This window comes from Salvelinus alpinus, chromosome 13 (assembly GCF_045679555.1).
Source record: "Salvelinus alpinus chromosome 13, SLU_Salpinus.1, whole genome shotgun sequence".
Classification (NCBI taxonomy): domain Eukaryota; kingdom Metazoa; phylum Chordata; class Actinopteri; order Salmoniformes; family Salmonidae; genus Salvelinus; species Salvelinus alpinus.
This window is the reverse complement of record NC_092098.1, coordinates 24,294,439-24,319,702: the sequence shown is the minus strand read 5'-3', so window position 1 is coordinate 24,319,702 and position 25,264 is coordinate 24,294,439. Positions and strand designations below refer to the sequence as shown.

At 42.9% G+C, this 25,264-nt stretch overlaps 1 protein-coding gene across 1 annotated transcript; it reads right to left on the bottom strand.

Annotated features, from left to right (window-relative positions):
- LOC139537434 (C2 domain-containing protein 2-like) lies at window positions 1-25,264 on the bottom strand. Its single transcript, XM_071338707.1, has 13 exons — window positions 24,056-25,264; window positions 23,521-23,616; window positions 21,867-21,986; window positions 19,886-19,987; window positions 19,552-19,668; window positions 16,498-16,609; window positions 13,285-13,393; window positions 12,987-13,048; window positions 11,148-11,263; window positions 10,461-10,641; window positions 9,733-9,977; window positions 8,958-9,261; window positions 1-393 (listed from the first exon to the last, which is right to left on the bottom strand). Exons 1-13 carry the CDS (start codon window positions 24,329-24,331, stop codon window positions 143-145), a joined length of 2,091 nt encoding a protein of 696 aa, XP_071194808.1. The 5' UTR covers window positions 24,332-25,264; the 3' UTR covers window positions 1-142.

Below are 25,264 nucleotides of genomic sequence, written 5' to 3'. Positions count from 1 at the left end.
GGTGGAGTGGGGGGCTGGAGGACTAGAGGAGGAGAAGAAGCGGGTTGTAGGGGTGGTGGAGTGGGGGGCTGGAGGACTAAAGAAGGGGCTAGAGGCGGTAGGAGTGGCGGCGTGGGGGGCTCCAGAACTATTGGAGGGAGAGTCAGGCTGCGTGTTGTTCCTCCAGGGTGGGAGTGGGTGTCTGGGTTGTGGAGCCGTTGGCTTTGCTCTTGCTCTTGGGCAGCAGCTTGCGGTTCAACATCCGGCTGAAAGTGGCCGTGCGTTTCTCTCGGTCCACACTCACAGGTTGCTCCAGGTACACCAGGTCGTTGTGCGACTGGCTCATACCCGGGTCCTTGCACTGGCGGCGCCGGCGGAAGAACAGCTTGGCACTCTTTTGCAGGAAGCCGCCTCCTGGTAGGAGGAAGAGGAAGAAACAAGACAAGGTTGTCGTAAACTAATATAATTCAACAATAACTGAAATGGTGTCCTCTACATAGCCGCGGGAAGTAGTTTGGGGATGGGGTTGCAGTGGTGTCAGTTCGGCTAAACCTCGGGTATTGCAAAGTGGGGTGTAGAAATACATTTACTGTACTTCTACACAATTTTTAAAAAACTCTAAAATGCTATTTGGAGAAGAGCAAAAACAAAAATGTCCCCCAGACATTATCACCCCAATATGAGCTTTATATTTGGTTTCAAGGTCTACGGAATGGCCTGTACAACGTACTACTCAAACTCATGATACATATTGTAGGCTACTGTTGATGGAATTTATAGGTTTAAATTAATGACTAGAATATTCCACCCTGAAGCCATATAATTGTATGAAATTAATTAGAATATATAATTGTATGAAATTGATTAGAATCATACAATTATAATCAATTACGTGTGTAGTGCTAGTCAGTAAAATTATAATAAATGATGTGTAATTTTAGTCATGATGTGTGTAGTTTGTCAGAATTAGGGTAAAACATTATAACTGTAACAATGTCGATTATAGTATCTTAAAAACAGACTGTCTGAGCAAGATTCGGTGCCGACCTTGGCTGGGGGGGCCACAGAGTACTTCCCAGGGTCTCCCTATCTTGAGGGGGGACAGGGAGTGATTCTCACGGACTCCCCTAATTTTTGTCGGCTGGGTAGCAGGACAGTATGTGCGTAGGATACCTACTCATTTATCCTACTTGTGGAGCAGTGCATACACTGCAAAATGACAGATGCAAAATACACGCTATCAATGCCCACTTTAAATACCAACATCAATGTGAAAGTAACCAGAGCATAAAACAGCTGACGCGAATGCAAACTATGCCAGATAAATCCTATACATGCACTGAAATAAAAGGCACACAAAGGAATGACTTAGCCTACAACCGGGAAGGACACAAAGACAAACAAACTCGACCAAGAAATTAAGAAAAATCGACACATTAAGGACGTGCCTGTGATTTAGCACCACTGAATGGACAGCGCCTCGGTACAGGTAGGCACAGTGGAGCTCCATGGGGTGTGGCTGAACGGACAGCGTCTCTGTCTAGTAGCCAGCTAAAATAAGGCTATTCAGTTTGTGGGCAGTTAGACATTTTCTGGGCACAGTCGAGTTGCCTACAATGCTTATATGAAAACCATCGGAGTGACAGGTGGAAATGCATTATACCAGAGGCTATAGGTAGGGATGCAGGCAGAGGGTGATGATGTAGGTCTACATCAAGAAGTTTTTAAAAAGTTAGCCCAACTAGGTAATCATTAATTATTTGCAATTCCTCAATTATCGTTCTGTCACTGCAAGACAATGCACATTTGTTATAGCCTACAAGTGTTAATGTCTTTGAAGCCAAAAATACATGTACAGTGCCTTTGGAAAGTATTCAGACCCCTTGACTTTTTCCACATTTTGTTATGTTACAGCCTTCTAAAATTTATTAAAATTGTTTTTTCCCCCCTTCATAAATCTACACACAATACCCCATAATGACAAAGCAAAAACAGGTTTTTAGACATTTTTGGAAATGTATTAAGAATAAAAAATTTAAATATCACATTTACATAAGTATTCAGACCCTTTACTCAGTACTTTGTTGAAGCACCTTTGGCGGCGATTACGGCCTCGATTCTTCTTGGGTATGACGCTACAAGCTTGGCACACCTGTATTTGGGGAATGTCTCCCAATCTTCTCTTCTCTCCTCTCAAGCTCTGTCAGGTTGGATGGTGAGCGTCGCTTCACAGCTATTTTCAGGTCTCTCCAGAGATGTTTGATCGGGTTCAAGTTCGGGCTCTGGCTGGGCCACTCATGGACATTTAGAGACTTGTCCCGAATCCACTCCTGCGTGGTCTTGGCTGTGTGCTTAGGGTTGTTGTCTTGTTGGAAGGCGAACCTTCGTCTCAGTCTGAGGTCCTGAGCAGGTTTCCAAGGATCTCTCTGTACTTTGCTCTGTTCATCTTTCGCTCGATCCTGACTAGTCTCCCAGTCCCTGTAAAACATCCCCACAGCAACTTGCTGCCACCATCATGCTTCACCATAGGGATGGTGCCACATTTCCTCCAGACGTGACGTTTGGCATTCAGGCCAAAGAGTTCAATCTTGGTTTCATCAGACCAGAGAATCTTGTTTTCATGGTCTGAGAGTCTTTATGTGACTTTTGTCAAACTCCAAGCAGGCTGTCATGGGCCTTTTCCTGAGGAGTGGCTTTCGTCTGGCCACTCTACCATAAAGGGCTGATTGGTGGAGTGCTGCAGAGATGGTTGTCCTTCTGGAAGGTTCTCCCATCTCCACGGAGGAACTCTGGAGCTCTGCCAGAGGGACCATCTGGTTCTTGGCCACCTCCCTGACCAAGGCCCTTGTCCCCCGATTGCTCAGTTTGGCCGGGTGGCCAGCTCTAGGAAGAGTCTCATCGTCACTCAATGCCTAGGTTAACCTCCACTGTATTCACATCCTACCATACCCTTCTCTGTACATTAGGACTTGAATCTATTCTCCCACGCCCAGAAACCTGCTCCTTTTACTCTCTGTTCCGAACGCACTAGACGACCAGTTCTTATAGCCTTTAGCCGTATCCTTATCCTACTCCTCCTCTGTTCCTCTGGTGATGTAGAGGTTAACCCAGGTCCTGCAGCACCTAGCTCCACTCCCATTCCCCAGGCACTCTCATTCGTTGACTTCTGTAACTGTAAAAGCCTTGGTTTCATGCATGTTAACACTATAAGCCTCCTCCCTAAGTTTGTTTTATTCACTGCTTTAGCACTCTCTGCCAACCCGGATGTCCTAGCCATGTTTGAATCCTGGCTTAGGAATGCCACGAAAAATCCTGAAATTTCCATCCCTAAATATAACATTGTCCAACAAGATAGAACTGCCAAATGGGGTGGAGTTGCAATCTACTGCAGAGATAGCTTGCAGAGTTCTGTCATACTATCCAGGTCTGTGACCAAACAATTCGAGCTTCTACTTTTAAAAATTCACCTTCCCAGAAACAAATCTCTCACCGTTGTCGCTTGTTAAAGAGCACCTTCAGCCCTCAACCTTGCCCTGGACACCATATGTGAATTGATTGCCCCCCATCCATCTTCAGAGTTCGTACTGTTCGGTGACCTAAACTGGGACATGCTTAACACCCCGGCCGACCTACAGTCTAAGCTAGATGCCCTCAATCTCACACAAATTATCAAGGAACCTACCAGGTACAACCCTAAATCCGTAACCATGGGCACCCTCTTAGATATCATCCTTACCAACTTGCCTTCTAAATACACCTCTGCTGTCTTCAACCAGGATCTCAGTGATCATTGCCTCATTGCCTGCGTGCGTAATGGGTCCGCGGTCAAACGACCACCCCTCATCACTGTCAAACATTCCCTAAAACACTTCAGCAAACAGGCCTTTCTAAATCGACCTGGCCCAGGTATCCTGGAAGGATACTGACCTCATCCCGTCAGTAGAGGATGCCTGGTTGCTCTTTAAAAGCGCTTTCCTCTCCATCTTAAATAAGCATGCCCCATTCAAAAAATGTAGAACTAAGAACAGATATAGCCCTTGGTTTACCCCAGACTTGACAGTCCTTGACCAGCACAATATCATCCTGTGGTGTTCTGCATTAGCATCGAATAGCCCAAGCGATATGCAACTTTTCAGGGAAGTCAAGAACCAATATACTCAGTCAGTTAGGAAAGCTAAGGCTTTCAAACATTTCAAAACGTTTTGGGACACTGTAAAGTCCATGGAGAATAAGAGCACCTCCTTCCAGCTGCCCACTGCACTGAGGATAGGAAACATTGTCACCACCGATAAATCTACGATAATTGATCATTACAATAAGCATTTTTCTACGGCTGGCCATGGCTACCCATACTCCGGCCAACATCTCAGCACCCCCTGTAGCAATTTGCCCCCCCTGCTTCTTCTTCACCCAAATCCTGACAGCTGATGTTCTGAAAGAGATAAAACATCTGGATCCCTACCAAATCAGCTGGGCTAGACAATCTGGACCCTCTCTTTCAAAAATTATCTGCCAAAATTGTTGCAACCCCTATTACTAGCCTGTTCAACCTCTCTTTCGTATCGTCTGAGATCCCCAGATCCCCAGTACGGAAAGCTGCCGCGGTCATCCCCCTCTTCAGAGGGGGAGACACTCTAGACCCAAACTGTTATAGACCTATATCCATCCTTCCCTGCCTTTCTAAAATCTTCGAAAGTCAAGTTAACAAACAGATCACCGACCATTTCGAATCCCACCCTACCTTCTCCACTATGCAATCTGATTTCTGAGCTGGTCATGGGTGCACCTCAGCCACGCTCAAGGACCTAAACGATATCATAACCGACATCGATAAAAGACAGTACTGTGCAGCCGTATTCATCGACCTGGCCAAGGCTTTCGACTCTGTCAATCACCGCATTCTTATTGGCACACTCAATAGCATTGGCTTCTCAAATGACTGCCTCGCCTGGTTCACCAACTATGTCTCAGACAGAGTTCAGTGAGTCAAATCGGAGGGCCTGTTGTCCGGACCGCTGGCAGTCTCTATGGGGTTGCCACAGGGTTCAATTCTCTGGCCAACTCTTTTCTCTGTAGATATCAATGATGTCGCTCTTGCTGCTGGTGATTCCCTGATCCACCTCTATGCAGACGACACCATTCTGTATACATCTGGCCCTTCTTTGGACACCGTGCTAACAAACCTCCAAACGAGCTTCAATGCCATACAACACTCCTTTAGAGGCCTCCAACTGCTTTTAAATGCAAGTAAAACTAAGTGCAAGCTCTTCAACCGATTGCTGCCCGCACTCTCCCACCCGACTAGCATCACTCCTCTGGACTGTTCTGAATATGTAGACAACTACAAATACCTAGGTGTCTGGTTAGACTGTAAACTCTCCTTCCAGACTCACATCAAGCATCTCCAATCCAAAATTAAATCTAGAATCGCAACAAAGCCTCTTTCACTCATGCTGCCAAACATACCCTCGTAAAATTGACTATCCTACCTATCCTTGACTTCGGCGATGTCATTTACAAAATAGCCTCCAACACTCTACTCAGCAAATTGGATGTAGTCTATCACAGTGCCATCCGTTTTGTTACTAAAGCCCCATATACTACCCACCACTGCGACCTGTACGCTCTCGTTGGCTGGCCCTCACTACATATTCGTTGCAAAATCCACTGGCTCCAGGTCATCTATAGGTCTATGCTAGGTAATGCCCCGCCTTATCTCAGCTCACTGGTCACCATAGCAACACCCACCCGTAGCACGTACTCCAGCAGGTATATCTCACTGGTCATCCCCAAAGCCAACACTTCCTTTGGCCGCCTTTCCTTCCAGTTCTCTGCTGCCAATGACTGGAACGAATTGCAAAAATCACTGAAGCTGGAGTATTATATCACCCTCTCTAACTTTTAACATCAGCTGTCAGAGCAGCTTACCTATCACTGTACCTTGTACACAGCCCATCTGTAAATAGCACACCCAACTACCTCACCCCCATATGATTACTTACCCTCGTGCTCTTTTGCACCCCAATATCTCTACTTGCACATCATCATCATCTGCACACCCATCACTCCAGTGTTAATGCTACATTGTAATTAGTTCACCTCTATGGCCTATTTATTTCCTACCTCCCTACTCTTCTACATTGGCACATACTGTACATATACTTTTTCTATTGTGTTATTGACTGTACGTTTGTTTATGTGTAACTCTGTGTTGTTTGATTTTGTCGCACTGCTTTGCTTTATCTTGGCCAGGTCGCAGTTGTAAATGAGAACTTGTTCTCAACTGGCCTACCTGGTTAAATAAAGGTGAAAAAAAGAGAGAAGCAGCAGGAAAGTCATTTTTTAAGCTAAGTTATTAAGCGGAGAGGAGGGAGAGAGGATGGCTGCTCTAGCAAGTGGGGGAGGAGCTGTAAGTTACTGTGAGCGAGTGAAACGGGGAGCAGGGAGGAGGGAGACAGCAACCAACCAAGCAAGCCAACTTGCGTTATAGTAGACTAATAGCTGCCATAGCGAGGTTATTTATCATCAAATATGATTACATAGTACCCGTCTTGACCGCATCATACCGGGAGACACTAGTTAAGCTCTCTCTCTCCTTTTTCAACATTTTGTTACGTTATAGCCTTATTCTAAAATGTATTAAATAAAAAAAATGTTGCTAATTTATTAAAAATAAAAAACAGAAATATCTTATGAAAATAAGTATTCAGACCCTTTGCTATGACAATCTAAATTGAGCTCAGGTGCATCCTATTCCCATTAATCAACCTTGAGATGTTTCTACAACTTGATTGGAGTCCACCTGTGGTACGATCAATTGATTGGACATGATATGGAAATGCACACACCTGTCTATATAAGTCCCACATGCATGTCAGAGCAAAAACCAAGCAATGAGGCCTAAGGAATTGTCTGTTGAGCTCCGAGACAGGATTGTGTCAAGGCACAGATCTGGAGAAGGGTACCCAAAAAGTCTGCAACATTGAAGGTCCCCAAGAATAGTGGCCTCCATCATTCTTAAAATGGAAGTTTGGAACCACCAAGAATCTTCCCAGAGCTGGCCGCCCGGCCAAACTGAGCAATCAGGGAAGAAGGGCCTTGGTCAGGGAGGTGACCAAGAACCTGATGGTCACTCTGACAGAGCGCCAGAGTTCCTCGGTGGAGATGGGAGAACCTTCCAGAAGGACAACCATCTCTGCATCACTACACCAATCAGGCATTTATTGTATAGTGGCCAGACGGAAGCCACTCCTCAGTAAAAGGCACATGACAGCTCGCTTGGAGTTTGCCAAAAGGTACCTACAGGACTCTCAGACCATGAGAAATAAGATTCTCTGGTCTGATGAAACCAAGTTTGAACTCTTTGGCCTGAATGCCAAGCGTCACATCTGGAGGAAACCTGGCACCATCCCTACAGTAAAGCATGGTGGTGGTAGCATCAAACTGTGGAGATCTTTTTCAGCGGCAGGAACTGGAAGACTAGTCAGGATCGAGGGAAAGATGAACAGAGCAAAGTACAGAGAGATCCTTGATGAAAACCTCAGACTGGGGCGAAGTTTCACCTTCCAACAGGACAACGATCCTAAGCACATAGCCAAGACAACACAGGAGTGGCTTCGGGACAAGTCTCTGAATGTCCATGAGTGGCCCAGCCAGAGCCCGGACTTGAACCCGATCTAATATCTCTGGAGTGACCTGAAAATAGTTGTGCAGCGATGCTCCCCATCCAACCTGACAGAGTTTGAGAGGATTTGCAGACAATGGGAGTAACTCCCCAAATACAGGTTTGCCAAGCTTGTAGCGTCATACCCAAGAAGAATCGAGGCTGTATTGCTACCAAAGGTCTGAGTAAAGGGTCTGAATACTTATATAAATGTGATATTTTATTAATTTACTTTGTGTGCAAAAAAAAAGAAAAAACCTGTTTATGCTTTGTCATTATGGGTATTATGTGTAGATTTATGAAAGAAAAAAACAATTTAATCAATTTTAAAGTAAGGCTGTAACTTAACAAAATGTGGAAAAAGTCAAGGGGTCTGAATACTTTCCCAATGCACTGTAGTTCCAATTTGGCTAAACTTGAAATATAAAGATTAGCTGGTTACTCACTTCTACATGGGCTTGTGCTTGAAAGATTGTTTATGAAACCCGTGTTCATTTTCTGTTATGCCTGCTACAAGAAGTTAGTCATTATTAGTGAATGTGCATTATGCACGGTTCTAGTTAAATTTGTAACAAAAAACACATTTTAATAGACAGACTTGAAAGCCAGATCAGTGATTATTGCAAAAAAGGATATAATTTCACAAACCGGAAATTCTTTAGATCATTGAAAATGCAGTGTATTTGACCTTTAATTGTACAACAAAGCGTATTCAGAGAAAACATAATTTTTTAAAAAGTGATATATTGTGAATCGTTAAGATACGATTTTTAGGCCATATTGCCCAGCCCCAACTCTGTTCCTGAAAAATAGCACCGACCTTGATAGAAGTGCACCTAAAACTGCTCCTACAACTCAGCTTGGAGCTGTTGCGGCCTAAAAGATGTTATACCATCTGAAAGAAAATGTGAATGTCACATTTCATAGATGGATAGCACGCTAGTCTAGTCACTACTGTACCAAGCTACTAACAGCTGCTTGTGAGGTAACTTACTCTTCAGGAAAACATTTCTGGTTAGCAATGGTATCCTCTTTAAGATGGCAAAGAATAAAGAGACAAGGGAAGGGTGGACATAGGAGGAAGGAAAAATGAGAAATCAGATCACGAGATGGAAAGAGAGAGAGACAGACACTAAAAACAACAGACTGGAGTGGTGACCAGGATCATAAGGACTTGAGTAGAGTAAGAGAGTTACCAAAGTGATATGGCCGGTAGAATATTTTAGGAGAGAATAAGGTTAAAAATAGACACAACAATAAGATCTTAAAGATTTGCCACAGTGCCGGCATAGGGCACCATCCCATAAACTCTCACCCCTGCTCTTTTTGGAGCCTGACTCTGAGATGCAGAGGGACATGGAGGTTTTATCTGCATTCCTGTCTGGGTCCTCTTCTGCTTGGCTCTCCCAGTCCTCCGGGGCCTGCTGGGCTTGAGCCTGGGCAACTCCACTGGGGCCCTCCTGGGGTTCTGACCACGCGGCCGGGGGGTTGCTACTGGCTCCTACTACTGACGCAGTCGCCACAGAAATCTCCTGAGAACCCTGCTCCGACATGGAGGCATCCATCGCAGCAGCGTAGCCCACCATCAATGCCATCTCATCATCCTGAGAAAGAGGGGTCTAGGAAATGGAGTACAGAATAGAAAACCCACTCTTAACATTTCAAAAAGAAGAGCTGAAGAGCCTCTAAGAGGTAGAGAGTAGCCTAGCGGTTAGAGCTTTGGGCCAGTAACCAAAAGGTTGCTAGTTTGAATCCCCAAACCAACAACGTGAAAAAAAATGTTGCTCTGCCCTTGAGCAAGGCACTTAACTCTAATTGCTCCAGGGTCGCCATCAATAATGGCTGATCCCTGACTGTGACCACAATCTTTGTGGGTGTCTCAGTGAGGGTTTGGATATGCAAAAAACATTTGCATTTCACACTTGTGCAGGTTACCCACTTGCAAATGCAGTGAAAATGGGCAAATATAAGCATCCCCTATTTGACCTTTGGAGTGTACTGCCGAGCTGCACTGTATGGTATGCCTTTGAGTTCAAGTGTCTTTGGGTTTCAGAAAAGCCCTAACCAAATCTTACGTATTATTATGGTACCTTGGCCACTCCTGAGATGATGATGGTGCTCTTCTTGACCGGGGACTTGAGCTTCTGCTTGGCTGACTCGTGGAGCTGGCGGATGGCGGCCTCTGCTACGGGATCAGACCCATTGAGCATGAGCAGCTCTGTGTCTGAGGAGGACAGGGCCTTGCTCCCCATCGTCCCCAGCATGGATGGCTGCTCTGACACCCTCCGAGACGACAGCTTGGACTTGGTGCTGCTGGGAGGCTTCAAGGGGGTCTCTGAAAACATGCAAGATCACTTGGATAAGATCCTTATCACTTTATTGACAATAATACCGGTAATTGCATTCTATACATTTGAGTTAAAATAAGCTGAGCCCATCTCCTGTAAGCAACATCTCATAGTAATGCCTAGACAAGAGGCAGTGTTGAATAAAAGTCCAAAAGCCTGAACATCAAAGCCTCAGAGAATAGTTGATAGTATGTGGACAAGGAGGACTAAATTACCTCCAAATTATTGCCATACATTTACATTTTAGTCTTTTAGCAGACCCTCTTAGCCAGAATGACTTACAGGAGCAATTCAGGTTAAGTGCCTTGCTCAAGGGCACATTAACAGATGTTCCATCTAGTTGGCTCAGGATTCAAACCAGCGACCTTTCGGTTATTGGACCAAAGCTCTTAACCGCTAGGTTACCTGCTGTCATACTTTTGGGGTTCCATCTTAAACGTTAATTGTATTGTTAAAGACTCAATACGTACGCTGGGTTGGATGTTTGCTGAGTCCAGGCAGTAGAGGTCGAGCTGGTTTACTCTTCACTGCAGTGATTGTGGTCACCACAGTACCGCAGGGCATGACCGTGCGGTCCATCTCCACTCTCTTAGTGGGGGCTGGAGTAGGGGACTGCCAAGACCGCACCTCGCTAGGTTCCAAGTAGGTAAACTTGGGGACGAGAGAAAGGATGGAATGACATGATTCATTGTGTAAAACGGTAAGGTATTGGATATGAATTTGATATGTATTAAGATGTTAAAATGTCCAAAGCAGATATTGTTATTTCTATATCAAATAATTTCTGGGGAACAATTAAGTAACTTACTGTGAATCTTTTCAATAAAATGTCCAAAAAGAAACAAAAATAGCTTCTTAGCTAAGAGCAATTTGACAAGCAAGAATTTTGCTAAGACGGTCTGGGAGTGAGGAGCGGAAAACTAGCTGTTATTGGCAGAGAGGTTTGGAACTCTTTCTTACTGGTCTGTTAACCAACTGGTGATGTCACCAGGCAGGTCAAAACTCCATCCCACCAAAACAGGCTGACATTTCAGGGGGTCTTTTTTCATAGCTCTTACAGTAAAAGGGCATTATCATAATTTTCACAATATTATTCCTACCTCAGTGTGGAAATATATATAAAACACACTGGGCCTTAAAAAAGGTAGTTATCTTGCCTCAGCAGTAAGTGACCCAGTCCCTTGGTCTTTGGATATGAGGGCAAATGTTTGCTGTCCTTTGGGTTGCTTCTTCACCAGATCAAAAGGCACGGACACTTGACCCATTAAGGAGTCTGTCAGGAAGACAACACATCCCAATCAGTTTGCTATAACAAGACTTCATACATACAGTTGAAGTCAGAAGTTTACATACACTTAGGTTGGAGTCATTAAAACTCATTTTTCAACCACTCCAAATTTCTTGTTAACAAACTATAGTTTTGGCAAGTCGGTTAAGACACCTACTTTGTGCATGAAAGAAGTAATTTGTCAAACAATTGTTTACAGACAGATTATTTCACTGTATCACAATTCTAGTGGGTCAGAGATTTACATACACTAAGTTGACTGTGCCTTTAAACAGCTTGGAAAATTCCAGAAAATTATGTCATGGCTTTAGAAGCTTCTGATAGGCCAATTGACATAATTTGAGTCAATTGGAGGTGTACCTGTGGATGTATTTCAAGGTCTACCTTCAAACTCAGTGCCTCTTTGCTTGACATCATGGGAAAATCAAAAGAAATCAGCCAAGACCTCAGGAAAAAAATTGTAGACCTCCACAAGTCTGGTTCATCCTTGGGAGCAATTTCCAAACGCCTGAAGGTACCGCGTTCATCTGTACAAACAATAGTACGCAAGTATAAACACCATGGGACCACGTAGCCGTCATACCGCTCAGGAAGGAGACGCGTTCTGTTTCCTAGAGATTAACGTACTTTGGTACGAAAAGTGTAAATCAATCCCAGAACAGCAGCAAAGGACCTTGTGAAGATGCTGGAGGAAACAGGTACAAAAGTATCTATATCAACAGTAAAACGAGTCCTATATCGACATAACCTGAAAGGCCACTCAGCAAGGAAGAAGCCACTGCTCCAAAACCGCCATAAAAAAGCCAGACTACGGTTTGCAACTGCACATGGGGACAAAGATCATACTTTTTGGAGAAATGTCCTCTGGTTCGATGAAACAAAAATAGAACTGTTTGGCCATAATGACCATCGTTATGTTAGGAGGAAAAAGGGGGAGGCAAGCTGAAGAACACCATCCCAATCGTGAAGAATGGGGGTGGCAGCATCATGTTGTGGGGGTGCTTTGCTGCAGGAGGGACTGGTGCAATTCACAAAATAGATGGCATCGTGAGGAACGAAAATGATGTGGATATATTGAAGCAACATCTCAAGACATCAGTCAGGAAGTTAAAGCTTGGTCACAAATGGGTCTTCCAAATGGACAATGACCTCAAGCATACTTCCAAAGTTGTGGCAAAACGGCTTAAGTACAACAAAGGTATTGGAGTGGCCATCACAAAGCCCTGACCTCAATCCTATAGAAAATGTGTAGGAGGAACTGAAAATTCTACCAAATACTAATTGAGCGTATGTAAACTTCTGACCCACTGGGAATGTGATGAAAGAAATAAAAGCTGAAATAAATAATTCTCTCTAGTATTATCCGGACATTTCACATTCATAAAATAAAGTGGTGATCCTAACTGACCTAAGACAGGGAATTTTTACTAGGATTAAATGTCAGGAATTGTGAAAAACTGAGTTTAAATGTATTTGGCTAAGGTGTATGTAAACTTCCGACTTCAACTGTATAATTTTGCTCACAAACAAGTCACTGTATGAGTAAAATGACAACATTTTAAGGCTATCAGACATATTTACAGGGTGATAAAAAAAAGCTTGAATTGTTCTTAAATTCAAATATTGTGGGTGTGTATCAGACATACTATTAGTGTCCTTACCTCTCCCTGTGCCTAAATTTAGAGATACAAAACAAATATATACTTACTCTGAGGTTTCCCATCATCCAGCAGCTGAATATTGAGCTCTTTTGATCGTCCATTCAGCTCACTTGGTGAGAGAGAGGAACATTTACAAAACTGAGAACGAGCAACAGGAAGACAATGAGGGAGAGAAAGGGACTGTGGGTTGGATATTATGCGACTGGGTGGCAAGTGTTTACTATGAGATTGAGCTCACATGCCACTATAATGTCTACTAGCTTCATTTTTGATATCCATATAAAAAGGGCTCTGTAAAGACTCTCTGGCAGCAGCAGTAGCAGTGGATCTCGAGTCTGGACTCACAAGATGAAGGGCTGGTCCCAGGCTGGGCTGGCTGTGTTCTGTAGGACTGAAGTGGAGAGTTTCTGTGGAGGGTCGTCTAGCTGCAGCACACACAGGGGATTCATACGGCCTGCGAAGTGGAAACAACAGAAGAGGAGTTCAACAGAAATGCACGGCACCATACAAATCAAACATTGGGGTTGATTGGTACAGTACACTGACAACCCAAGTCATGAGCATTATAATGTTTGAACATTAGATTAAAGTCGACGTTCAATTAATTGTTGGAAAATGGAATAAAATTGTAATTGACGTTGGATGTCTGAACCTACAGTATTAGAATGAGTTCATTATATTTCTATGGTCTGAACACCTTAGTTTAGGCATACATTTTTTGGGGGACATTACTGCTATTAGCCCATAGAAATGCATTGAATAAAAGAGTCACTACATGGAACATATTTTAGATTCTTCAAAGTAGCCACCTTTTGCCTTGATGACAGCTTTGCACACTCTTGGAATTCTCTAAACCAGCTTCATGAGGAATGCTTTTCCAACAGTCTTGAAGGAGTTCCCACATATGCTGAATACGTGTTGGCTGCTTTTCCTTTACTCCGCGGTCCAACTCATCCCAATTGGGTTGAGGTCAGGTGATTATGGAAGCCAGGTCATCTGATGCAGCACTCCATTACTCTCCTTCTTGGTCAAATAGTCCTTACACACCCTGGAGGTGTGTTATAGGTCATTGTCCTGTTGAAAAACAAATGATATCCCTGTTGAAAAACAAATTATATCCCATCTGGTTTGTGCTTAGTGGGACTGGTGTATCGCTGCAGAATGCTGTGGTAGACATGCTGGTTAAGTGAGCCTTGAATTCTAAATAAATCACGACAGTGTCACCAGCAAAGCACTCCCAAACCATCACACCTCCTCCTCCATGGTGGGAACCATACATGCGGAGATCATCCGTTCACCTATTCTGTGTCTCACAAAGACACGGTGGTCAGAACCAAAAAAATCTCCAATTTGGACTCATCAGATCAAAGGACAGATTTGCCCCGGTCTAATGTCCATTGCTCGTGTTTCTTGGCCCAAGCAAGTCTCTTCTTATTATTGGTGTCCTTTAGTAGTGGTTTCTTTGCAGCAATTCAACCATGAAAGCCTGATTCACGCAGTCTCCTCTGAACAGTTGATGTTGAGATGTGTCTGTTACTTGAACTCTGAAGCATTTATTTGGGCTGCAATTTCTGAGGCTGGTAACTTGAATGAACTTATCCTCTGCAGCAGAGGTACTCTGGGTCTTCCTTTCCTGTGGCGGTCTTCATAAGAACCAGTTTCATCATAGCGCTTGATGGTTTTTGCGACTGCACTTTCCGAGTTCTTGAAATGTTCTGCATTGACTGACCTTCATGTCTTAAAGTAATGATGGACTGTCATTTCCCTTTGCTTATTTGTGCTGTTCTTGCCATAATATGGACTTGGTCTTTTACCAAATAGGGCTATCTTCTGTATACCACCCCTACTGTACTGTCACAACCCAACTGATTGGCTCAAATGCATTAAGGAAAGAAATTCCACAAATTAACTTTTAAGGCACACCTGTTAATTGAAATGTCTTCCAGGTCTATACATCATGAAGCGGGTTGAGAGAATGCCAAGACTGTGCAAAGCTGTCATCAAGACAAAGGGTGGCTACTTTGAAGAATCTGTCATTTAAAATATATTTTGATTTGTTTAACACTTTTTTGGTTACAACATTATTCCATATGTGTTATTTCATAGTGTTGAGGTCTTCACTATTATTCTACAATGTAGAAAATTGTACAAATAAAGAAAAACCCTTGAATGAGTAGCTGTGTCCAAACTTTGGACTGGTACTGTATATATTTTGGGACATGTATTTAACCCCTTATTTTAGGCACTAAACGATATCCATACATTTCCATTCATTATTTAAACTGGTACTGTCAGATGACTCTTGTTCCTAGTCTTGAAAATTTCCAGAGGGTCATAATAGTTTGTAGGCCAAACCGTATGGACGCTACTGATGTTTTCGTGAGAAGACCGATTTTCGGGATGTCTCACGGTCTGAAAAACAGATTTAGCTCTGCCACCTTTCACCGTAGATGCGGAAGGGAGATATTGGCGGATGAGGTAGATTGAGAAGCAGCTCATGCAAAAAACAGATCTCTCTAGCTGAAACAGATGGACTGATGTTTTTTTTTTTGTTATGTAATATAGCAAGATAGTTACTTGTAGTGACCAGTACGTTTACATTGAGTGTACAAAACATTAGGAACACTTGCTCTTTCCATGACAGACTGGCCAGGTGAATCCAGGTGAAAGCTAAGATACCTTATTGATGTCACTTATTAAATCCACTTCAAATCAGTATAAATTAAGAGGAGACAGGTTAAAGAGGGATTTTTAAACCTGGAAACAATTGAAACATGGATTGCGTATGTGTGCCATTCAGAGGGTGAATGGGCATGACAAAATATTTAAGTGCCAGGCAGGTTTGAGTGCGTCAAGAACTGCAACGCTGCTGGGTTTATCCAACTTGACACAACTGTGGGAAGAATTCAAATCAACATCGGCCAGCATCCCTGTGGAACGCTTGACACCTTGTAGAGTCCATGCACGGACGAATTGAGGCTGTTCTAAGGAAAAAGGGGGGTGCAACTCAATATTAGAAATATCAGTGTACATGTCAATGGCTGAGATGAAGTCAGTCTGGCTATCAGGCTTGTAACTGAATGAATAATGTATCAACTGGTGGAGACACAAGTTGCCCTGGCTATTGCATAGCTGCTGCCTCCTTGGCTTTATTCCACACTGCACATTTCAACAATAAACCCTATCAGCATAGTTGTCCTCTTAGCTTTAATGAAAAAGAAGAAACCGGTGAGAGAAGTGCTGAACACTACACATCTAATTATCAACAGTAATGTATACAGGGAGAGACGCTCTTCTCTCTCCCTGCTGTGGCTGATGATCTGCAGCTCTGACAGCCCTGCTACTGTAGGAGAGTTTGGAACCACAGTGAGTAGGCTTCAATGGGTTCAACTGATGTCAGAAAATAACAAGTCTCAGCGGCTCCTTGAGGTCCACGCTACTGTTATCTCTGCTGGCAGCCACCTCAACATGAGGCACATGTGGCGCTGTAGCAACACTTAATTGTTTTGCCCATGTGTTCATGGTTGAACCAGGTTGTGATCCAGTTGTGTCCCTCACCTGCAGCACCGTCCTCCTGCTCCTTACATGTCACCCGGATATTCTTCACCAGAAGCTTCCAGTCGTGAGCGCGGGGGGGCTTGGGCGGTGATGTCACCTGCTTACAGGCCTCCTAGAGAAGCGGACAGAGAACATGCCGATATTAGGTACTACCAAATATTATATAGTGGAGAGAAGTGTAGAGCTACACGGTGTGCATGCTTTTGTTCCAGCCCAGCATTAACATACCTGACTCAGGAACACGTGGTGGAGACTAAGCAACCTAATTATGTTGATATTCAGCACTTCTGCATATCAGGCAATCTATCAATAGAGAGGTATAGAAATGGCCAACAGGTGACAGGAGCACGATGTGCTGACAGGGTGCATGTGTTGTTGTATGTCTTCGACAGGTTGACACAGGAGGGAAAATGTATTCCTGTCCAGTCTTGTCAATTTTCCAGTACTGTCCTGATTCTGCAAAAGTTCTATAAACCCGGAACTTTCCTGTCCCATCCCGATAAAAATCCCTCCCGTCTCGAACTTGTTCTCAACTGGCCTACCTGGTTAAATAAAGGTGAAATAAAAAAAATGGGTCTTCCAAATGGACGATGACCCCAAGCATGCTTCCAATGTTGTGGCAAAATGGCTTAAGGACAACAAAGTCAAGGTATTGGAGTGGCCATCACAAAGCCCTGACCTTAATCCCATAGACAATTTGTGGGCAGAACTGAAAAAGCGTTTGCGAGCAAGGAGGCCTACAAACCGACTCAGTTGCACCAGCTCTGTCAGGAGGAATGGGCCAAAATTCACCCAAATCATTGTGGGAAGCTTGTGGAAGGCTACCTGAAACGTTTGACCCAAGTTACACAATTTAAAGGCAATGCTACCAAATACTAATTGAGTGTATGTAAACTTCTGACCCACTGGGAATGTGATGAAAGAAATAAAAGCTGAAATAAATCACTCTCTCAACTATTATTCTGACATTTTACAATCATAAAATAAAGTGGTGATCCTAACTGACCCAAGACAGAGAATTTTTACAAGAATAAATGTCAGGAATTGTGAAAAACTGCATGTAAATGTATTTGGCTACGGTATGTAAAACTTACGACTTCAACTGTACATTAACATGGAACATTAGTCACTTTAATAATGTTTACTCATTTCATATGTACAGTGGGGAGAACAAGTATTTGATACACTGCCGATTTTGCAGGTTTTCCTACTTACAAAGCATGTAGAGGTCTGTCATTTTTATCATATGTACACTTCAACTGTGAGAGACGGAATCTAAAACAAAAATCCAGAAAATCACATTGTATGATTTTTAAGTAATTAATTTGCATTTTATTGCATGACATAAGTATTTGATCACCTACCAACCAGTAAGAATTCCGGCTCTCACAGACCTGTTAGTTTTTCTTTAAGAAGCCCTCCTGTTCTCCACTCATTACCTGTATTAACTGCACCTGTTTGAACTCGTTACCTGTATAAAAGACACCTGTCCACACACTGAATCAAACAGACTCCAACCTCTCCACAATGGCCAAGACCAGAGAGCTGTGTAAGGACATCAGGGATAAAATTGTAGACCTGCACAAGGCTGGGATGGGCTACAGGACAATAGACAAGCAGCTTGGTGAGAAGGCAACAAGTGTTGGCACAATTATTAGAAAATGGAAGAAGTTCAAGATGACAGTCAATCACCCTCGGTCTGGGGCTCCATGCAAGATCTCACCTCGTGGGGCATCAATGATCATGAGGAAGGTGAGGGATCAGCCCAGAACTACACGGCAGGACCTGGTCAATGACCTGCAGAGAGCTGGGACCACAGTCTCAAAGAAAACCATTAGTAACACACTACGCCGTCATGGATTAAAATCCTGCAGCGCACGCAAGGTCACCCTGCTCAAGCCAGCGCATGTCCAGGCCCGTCTGAAGTTTGCCAATGACCATCTGGATGATCCAGAGGAGAAATGGGAGAAGGTCATGTGGTCTGATGAGACAAAAATAGAGCTTTTTGGTCTAAACTCCACTCGCCGTGTTTGGAGGAAGAAGAAGGATGAGTACAACCCCAAGAACACCATCCCAACCATGAAGCATGGAGGTGGAAACATCATTCTTTGTGGATGCTTATCTGCAAAGGGGACAGGATGACTGCACCGTATTGAGGGGAGGATGGATGGGGCCATGTATCGTGAGATCTTGGCCAACAACCTCCTTCCCTCAGTAAGAGCATTGAAGATGGGTCGTGGCTGGGTCTTCCAGCATGACAACGACCCGAAGCACACAGCCATGGCAACTAAGGAGTGGCTCCGTAAGAAGCATCTCAAGGTCCTGGAGTGGCCTAGCCAGTCTCCAGACCTGAACCCAAAATAAAATCTTTGGAGGGAGTTGAAAGTCCGTATTGCCCAGCGACAGCCCCGAAACCTGAAAGATCTGGAGAAGGTCTGTATGGAGGAGTGGGCCAAAATCCCTGCTGCAGTGTGTGCAAACCTGGTCAAGAACTACAGGAAACGTATGCTCTCTGTAATTGCAAACAAAGGTTTCTGTACCAAATATTAAGTTCTGCTTTTCTGATGTATCAAATACTTACGTCATGCAATAAAATGCAAATGAATTACTTAAAAATCATACAATGTGATTTTCTGGATTTTTGTTTTAGGTTCTGTCTCTCACAGTTGAAGTGTACCTATGATAAAAATTACAGACCTCTACATGCTTTGTAAGTAGGAAAACCTGCAAAATCGGCAGTGTTTCAAATACTTGTTCTCCCCACTGTATATACTGTATTCTATTCTACTGTATTTTAGTCAATGCCACGCCGACATTGCTGGCTACAACTGGAGTGGGTTGATGGAAGGGGAAAATGACCATATATTTTACATTTCATTTTTATAAAGTAAACTATAATCGTTTTTTTTTCTTTTTCACACATTGCATATTTCTATCTCCCCCCAAAAAACTGTTTATAACTATTCCTGTACTGCCTGTTCCTTTGGTCTGTCAATCCTGTCCTGACCCACGGGAGTCCTGTTCCAGTGTCAAACTGTAATGTCTTCCTCTCACCTTGACCTCTGTGGCCTGAGCAGGCCTGCAACTCAGCATCACGGAGGGACGCGCCGCACACAGCAGCTGTCTCAGCACGTCCTTTATTGCAGCCACACTGGGGCCTGTGGCACTGTCCTGACAGACAAACGGATCAACACTCCACCATCACATCACTAGCAATCATCTCCATTACAGTTTGACTTGTCTGGACTGATGATTTTTGGAAACATCATAAAAAAATAAAACATGTTGAGGTTTGCAGTTTACCCTCAGGAAGTATTGAAGATCTTAGTTTTTCAAATGTTTGCCTTATATATATTTTATACCACAGACTGCGGGTTATGGGCCATACCTGTGTGAAGCTGGGGCTGAGCTGCAGGTCCCATGTCTCCAGATGGGACACCCCCCAGCCCACCCAGACCTCTCCTTCACCCTCCCTCATCTGCAAGTCCAACTGGGGAACAGAGGGCAACAGAACGACCATGAGCAACAACACAGTTGTTGTATTATCCCAAATACACGCTTCACCCCTGCAGAGTGCAAGCCAACACAATGAGCTGTAATTGAGCAGTCCACCATAAAGAGAAAAAGAGAGTAAGTGAGAGAGAAGGAGAGTGAGCGAGTGTGGGAGAGAGACAGACAGAGGGCTATAGAGGGAGAGAGGACTGTGTGCTAGTGACTGGGCCATCCTGTCCCAGCATGCCTAAAATCCACTCTGACTGTACAGCCAACTATGTTACCAAACAAAGGCTTTTTCTGATAGCACTAAAATACAATATAAATATTTAGCAAAAATCAGTTTGATCAGTAAAAATAGGTTTTGGTCATACTGGAAAAAGTGTAGGCCTTAGTGTTACATAAAGCACAGTACAAATGGAGTTAAGTAATGGTGAGTAAAGTACAGCAACCATATTTTGCCAGAAGCACTACTATTTCCATGGGAGATGTATCATCAATGTGTGGGAAAATGTTAACAAACACGGTGTCATTATGGTAATGGGGAATGAATATTGCCTAGTGTCTTATGGTTTAGGAAAAAATACCTGAGAACAAAAGGATTCCATTTAAAGTAACCCATTACGTCAGTCACATGAAATGCCCCACTGCAATGATACTACAGTTGTGTTACAACTGTGTGGTTACACATGGCCAAAGTGCACTAAGCTGCAAAACCACAGAGCGTGTGAGTGAGGCAGAAAGAGAAACACACTGGCTCAATATACTGTTCAAATATATCCCTCACAATCACTCATAACAAGAACAGGGACCATTCTAGTGTCAGTCAGAGTCAGTCAGTTGCAATGTGAAAAAGGATGAAAATATTACAAAAGGCCTGCCCCCAGGACTTTTCCAGACCAAACTGAAGAAGGGAGTATGATTTTTTTTTAAACAATAGCCTCCCTCTACCCCTCCCAAAAACAACAACCAATCCAAAACCCTAACAAAAGGTGTCCTGACCAAACCAAACCTAGTCCTGGCTTTAGATTTTTTACCTCTCACTGGACTTTTACCTCCCACAACGAGGCAACAAGTCAAGCACCAGATTTATTAAAAAATAGCTTTATTTCAATTGGGTTAACTTCAACAGCCACTTACTAGCCGTGCATTTGCAACCGCTTAACAACTAGCTCAATAACTTAAACGGGATGGAAGCTTATAGAGCTTTATATAATATACCCACAACACACACTCCGGCTGTCTTTCTCACTTTCATGATGTTCAATATGAAACCACAAGTAGTACTAGGCTACAGCAAGCAACCTAGAGGGGAAAACCAGCAGAGGGAAAGGCTAGATTGCTAAAAATGATGGGTGAGCCTGAGTCAGAGATTTGACTTTAAATCGTGCCCAGTTACGGGTGATGCTAATAAAATGGATGTATCAAGCCATCTCTACCTTGTTTAACATGAAAGAGGGAACATTTCTCAACATCACTTTTGGGTGAGAAATTATTCTTAATTTCTCTCTTCTCCAATGACAAAAGTAGAGATAGAAGGATAAATGGGGCACCTTTACCAAGAAGGGGCACCTATACCCCTTCCAGTATTTTACATTAGACAGACAGTGATTTAAATAAGGTATCCAGGACATCTTCCAAACTCTAGGCCCTCGCCATTTAATCCGATTCTCATAGCAGCAGCAAAGCTAGCTGAAGTGTGTCATGTTTAATAAATCACAGAGGTTCCTCCATTAAGACAACACAGGAGAGAACCAGGAGCCCACCCTCCTCCTCTCTTCCTCACTCTCCCTTTGTTTGTCTAAAGCATCGCTCCAATAGAGATGGGAAAGATGTTAGCTGCAGATGTAGTGGACATAACTGTTGTGTTCCTTTACCTGCAGTTCAAGTGGAGATATCTTCACGCTGTAACTACAGGGCTCTCCTGGAGACATGGCTGATGGTGATGCACTGAGGGAGAACTGAAGCTTGTCCCCGACAACCTTGCATTGTGCAGCCTAGGGGAAGACAAGACAGCATACAGTTACAATAGTACCGTACAGTAATCAAGGTTACACAAAAAAACTATTTGAGGTAAAAAGGTGCTTGGTGCTAAACATGCCCAATCATAATTGTGGTATTCTTGCAAAGTACATACATGGTTCACATTCAGACTTGTTTACCTGGTTTTCTTCTTAATGTGTGTGTTTTTTTTTTTTTTTTTTTGACTAGTTCAGTGTGTGACAACAATCAACTTGAAAGCTCCAAACATGAAGTATGTCATCATACTTCCCATTTCTCCCAGCAGGATCCTCCTCATCATCACTTCCCTCATCTCCTTAGTGTTGATCTGTACTGGGCTGGCTATAAGGAGACAGCTACTAAGCTTCTTACTGCACACTCACTCATGCAGGCAGGTCAAGGATAAGCCTTTGTTTACCAAAGTCTCTAAAAACAATGAAGCAGCATCTGGATCTTGCATATTACAGAAAATCCTAAACAAAATAAATTGAGCAGGCATTTAAAGGTGCAATGTGCAGAAATCACTTCGACATTTCCTGGTTGATAAAATTCTAATAGCTCTCCTAATTTCAGTTTGTGACAAAACAAACAAGTGCAGAGAATCATTGTACCATCTAAACCGCTGTGAAATATATTTTCAATAACCAAAAATATTGTATTTTCAGTTGTTTGAACCTGGTGTACAAAACCGAAAATGTAAAAGATACAAAAACGTAACAACGGCAATCGTAGAAATAGCACACATAGAACAAATCTACTGCTTTTTAGACTTGCTTTCAATGAGAAGGACAGATCTATAATTCACATCTATGTGAATTTGGTCAGGTCGCCCAAAAAGTTAGGTATTGCAGCTTAAATAACAGACTAGTCCATCTGAAAAACCCTGCTTTGCTTTCCTTTTCCATACAAAATCTGCTAATGCTATTGGTGAAAATATTATTGATTTACTGAGAATGTATAAAAACAGTGAGAATTCTCTTCACCTTTTTAGAAGAGGCGCTGGTTATATGAGGATCCCATAAACTTGGAGCTGGAGAGGACATTTACATTTACATTTAAGTCATTTAGCAGACGCTCTTATCCAGAGGTCGTAAAAATGTGCTATTGGCTCTGGCCAGACAATTTAAGGCGAGGAGGAAAATGTCTGGAAGTGCCAGTGAAGCTAATGGACATTGTGTGAATCAGAATATTGGCCACTGCGGACCTGAAATGAAGTTAAAAGGCTGCAGCACCAATAGAGCACTGCCATTTACATTGACTATAGAGGCTGGTTATGATATTAGGGCACATTGATTAGGAAATGGCAACAGCATAATTGCTTTCTTTACTAACTGTAGCTAATGTTTAAGAGTCCTCCACTGTCAAACTCTTACCTCAAACTTGATTTTAATCAGGAAAATAAGCATTTAGAAACAACAATGAACCATATCTGAACTATACAAAATCATGTACTGAGCTTTTCATTCTGTGTGCAATTTGTTGCTAGCCATTCGATGAGAGCCAGTCTGAGACACAGGGACTTTATCTTACCTTCTGACCAGCAGATTTTTTGAAGCTGGACACTTGGCCAACCACCAGCTCTGATGACTGAAGGCTCTCCTCTTCAAATGTTAGTTGCACTGGGCTCTGTGTGAGTTAGGAGTACCTGGGTCAGGTGGTGGTCAGCAAAAAGCTATGCCCCAACAACTGACATTATCTCAACATTACACTTCATTTTTGACAGTTTCAACTAAAGAGTCAGAGAACATGTTACAAATTGATCATGTTTACAATTTGGTATGAGGTGAAAAGGTTACAAGGCACAGTAGCAAGGTACAGGAATCAAGATTGTTGACACTGGATTCTGTGAAGGTGATCTCTTCTACTACAAGGCTTACCTGTGTGCTCAGGTCTTGTTTCATTTAATACAGATCCTGTATTCATATGTTGTTTGTTCTGATATAGTAGATTCTTTCTAACGTCTGTTACTGACTTTCCTATTCATTTATTTAGCTACAGGCAACTTGTGTAAATCCATAGTAATTTGGAAAGTTAAATAAACTAGTGTATGGGTCATGGGACTCACCCCAGACTTCCTCGATTCGTCATTCAACGCTCTGCACCAAACACCTCTCCACTGCCTTTTCCAGGTTTTCAGTGACAGCGCCCATCCCAACAGAGCGTCCGCTTCCTCCGAAACCGCATTGTTTTGCTCAGGCTTCTGTATCCGTAGATCGTCGTAAAAATACTGTATTAGATACAGTATCAATGTAATGCTGGATGCAATGAACAGTGTTACCATGCAAAGCCACTGCAAGTCTCCCAAAACAGAATTTGAAAGGGGACTTTCTGAGTCAGTCATCCTCAGCAACTGACTTAAATAGCTGGCTAGCTATTTATTTAACTAATGACAATGGTCTCTTGAAAGTAAGACCAGTACAAAAACATGGTCTGATGCGCTTTTGAATTAAGTCCCCGTCATTCAAGACAATTAAGTTAGCTAACGTTTGCCATCTAACTGAGTTATGGATCCAGCTATATTAGCAATGAGACCTAGTCTTATCAACAAGTTCAACCACTGAACCAGTAACTCTATGCAATGTTAGCCTCTTATCTGGTCAATAATATCGTGGTTACTGATGGAGGCTCAACATCCAACTAAAATATCCCAAGATGAGTAACTATAGACTTCAAGGAAGTAGTTAATCCTTGCTAACGTTAGCTATCTGGTTTGAAAACTGCAGTAGAAAGCTAAGTAGCTAACAAGCAAGCAATATGAATGGTTTCCTTAAAGTTATTGCAAGTAACTTAGCTACCTACTAAATAACGGAGCATTTTGAGTAAGTTAGACCAAGCAAGTTCGAGCAAGCTCCACTCATCTCTAACGTTAGCTGCACATCATTGTATCAAATGTCTGTTTGCTAGCTAGCCCCTAGTATTGCTAGCCAACAACAGTAAGTTAGCTAACTACACATAACGACGAGCTTTTCATAAAAATTGGCTAGCTAGCATCAGACCTTTCTCTCATTTCGATTAACGTTACAAGTCAACGTCAGCTAATTTAGCAAGTTATCTAGCTAGCTAATATCACGTAGTCCAAAATGTAATGTCAATGAATCGTTTCTGGCGTCCATGGCGTAAAGCCAAGTGAAAGTTTTTCGTGGCTTCAAACGACGAAAAAGAAATCTTATTTTGTGAAGTCCTTATCTATAAAGCCTCATCACACGCTTAAAGACCATCTCCGATACCGTCGATGACCGATATCGAAAAATTGCAAATGTCATGTGATGTGGCA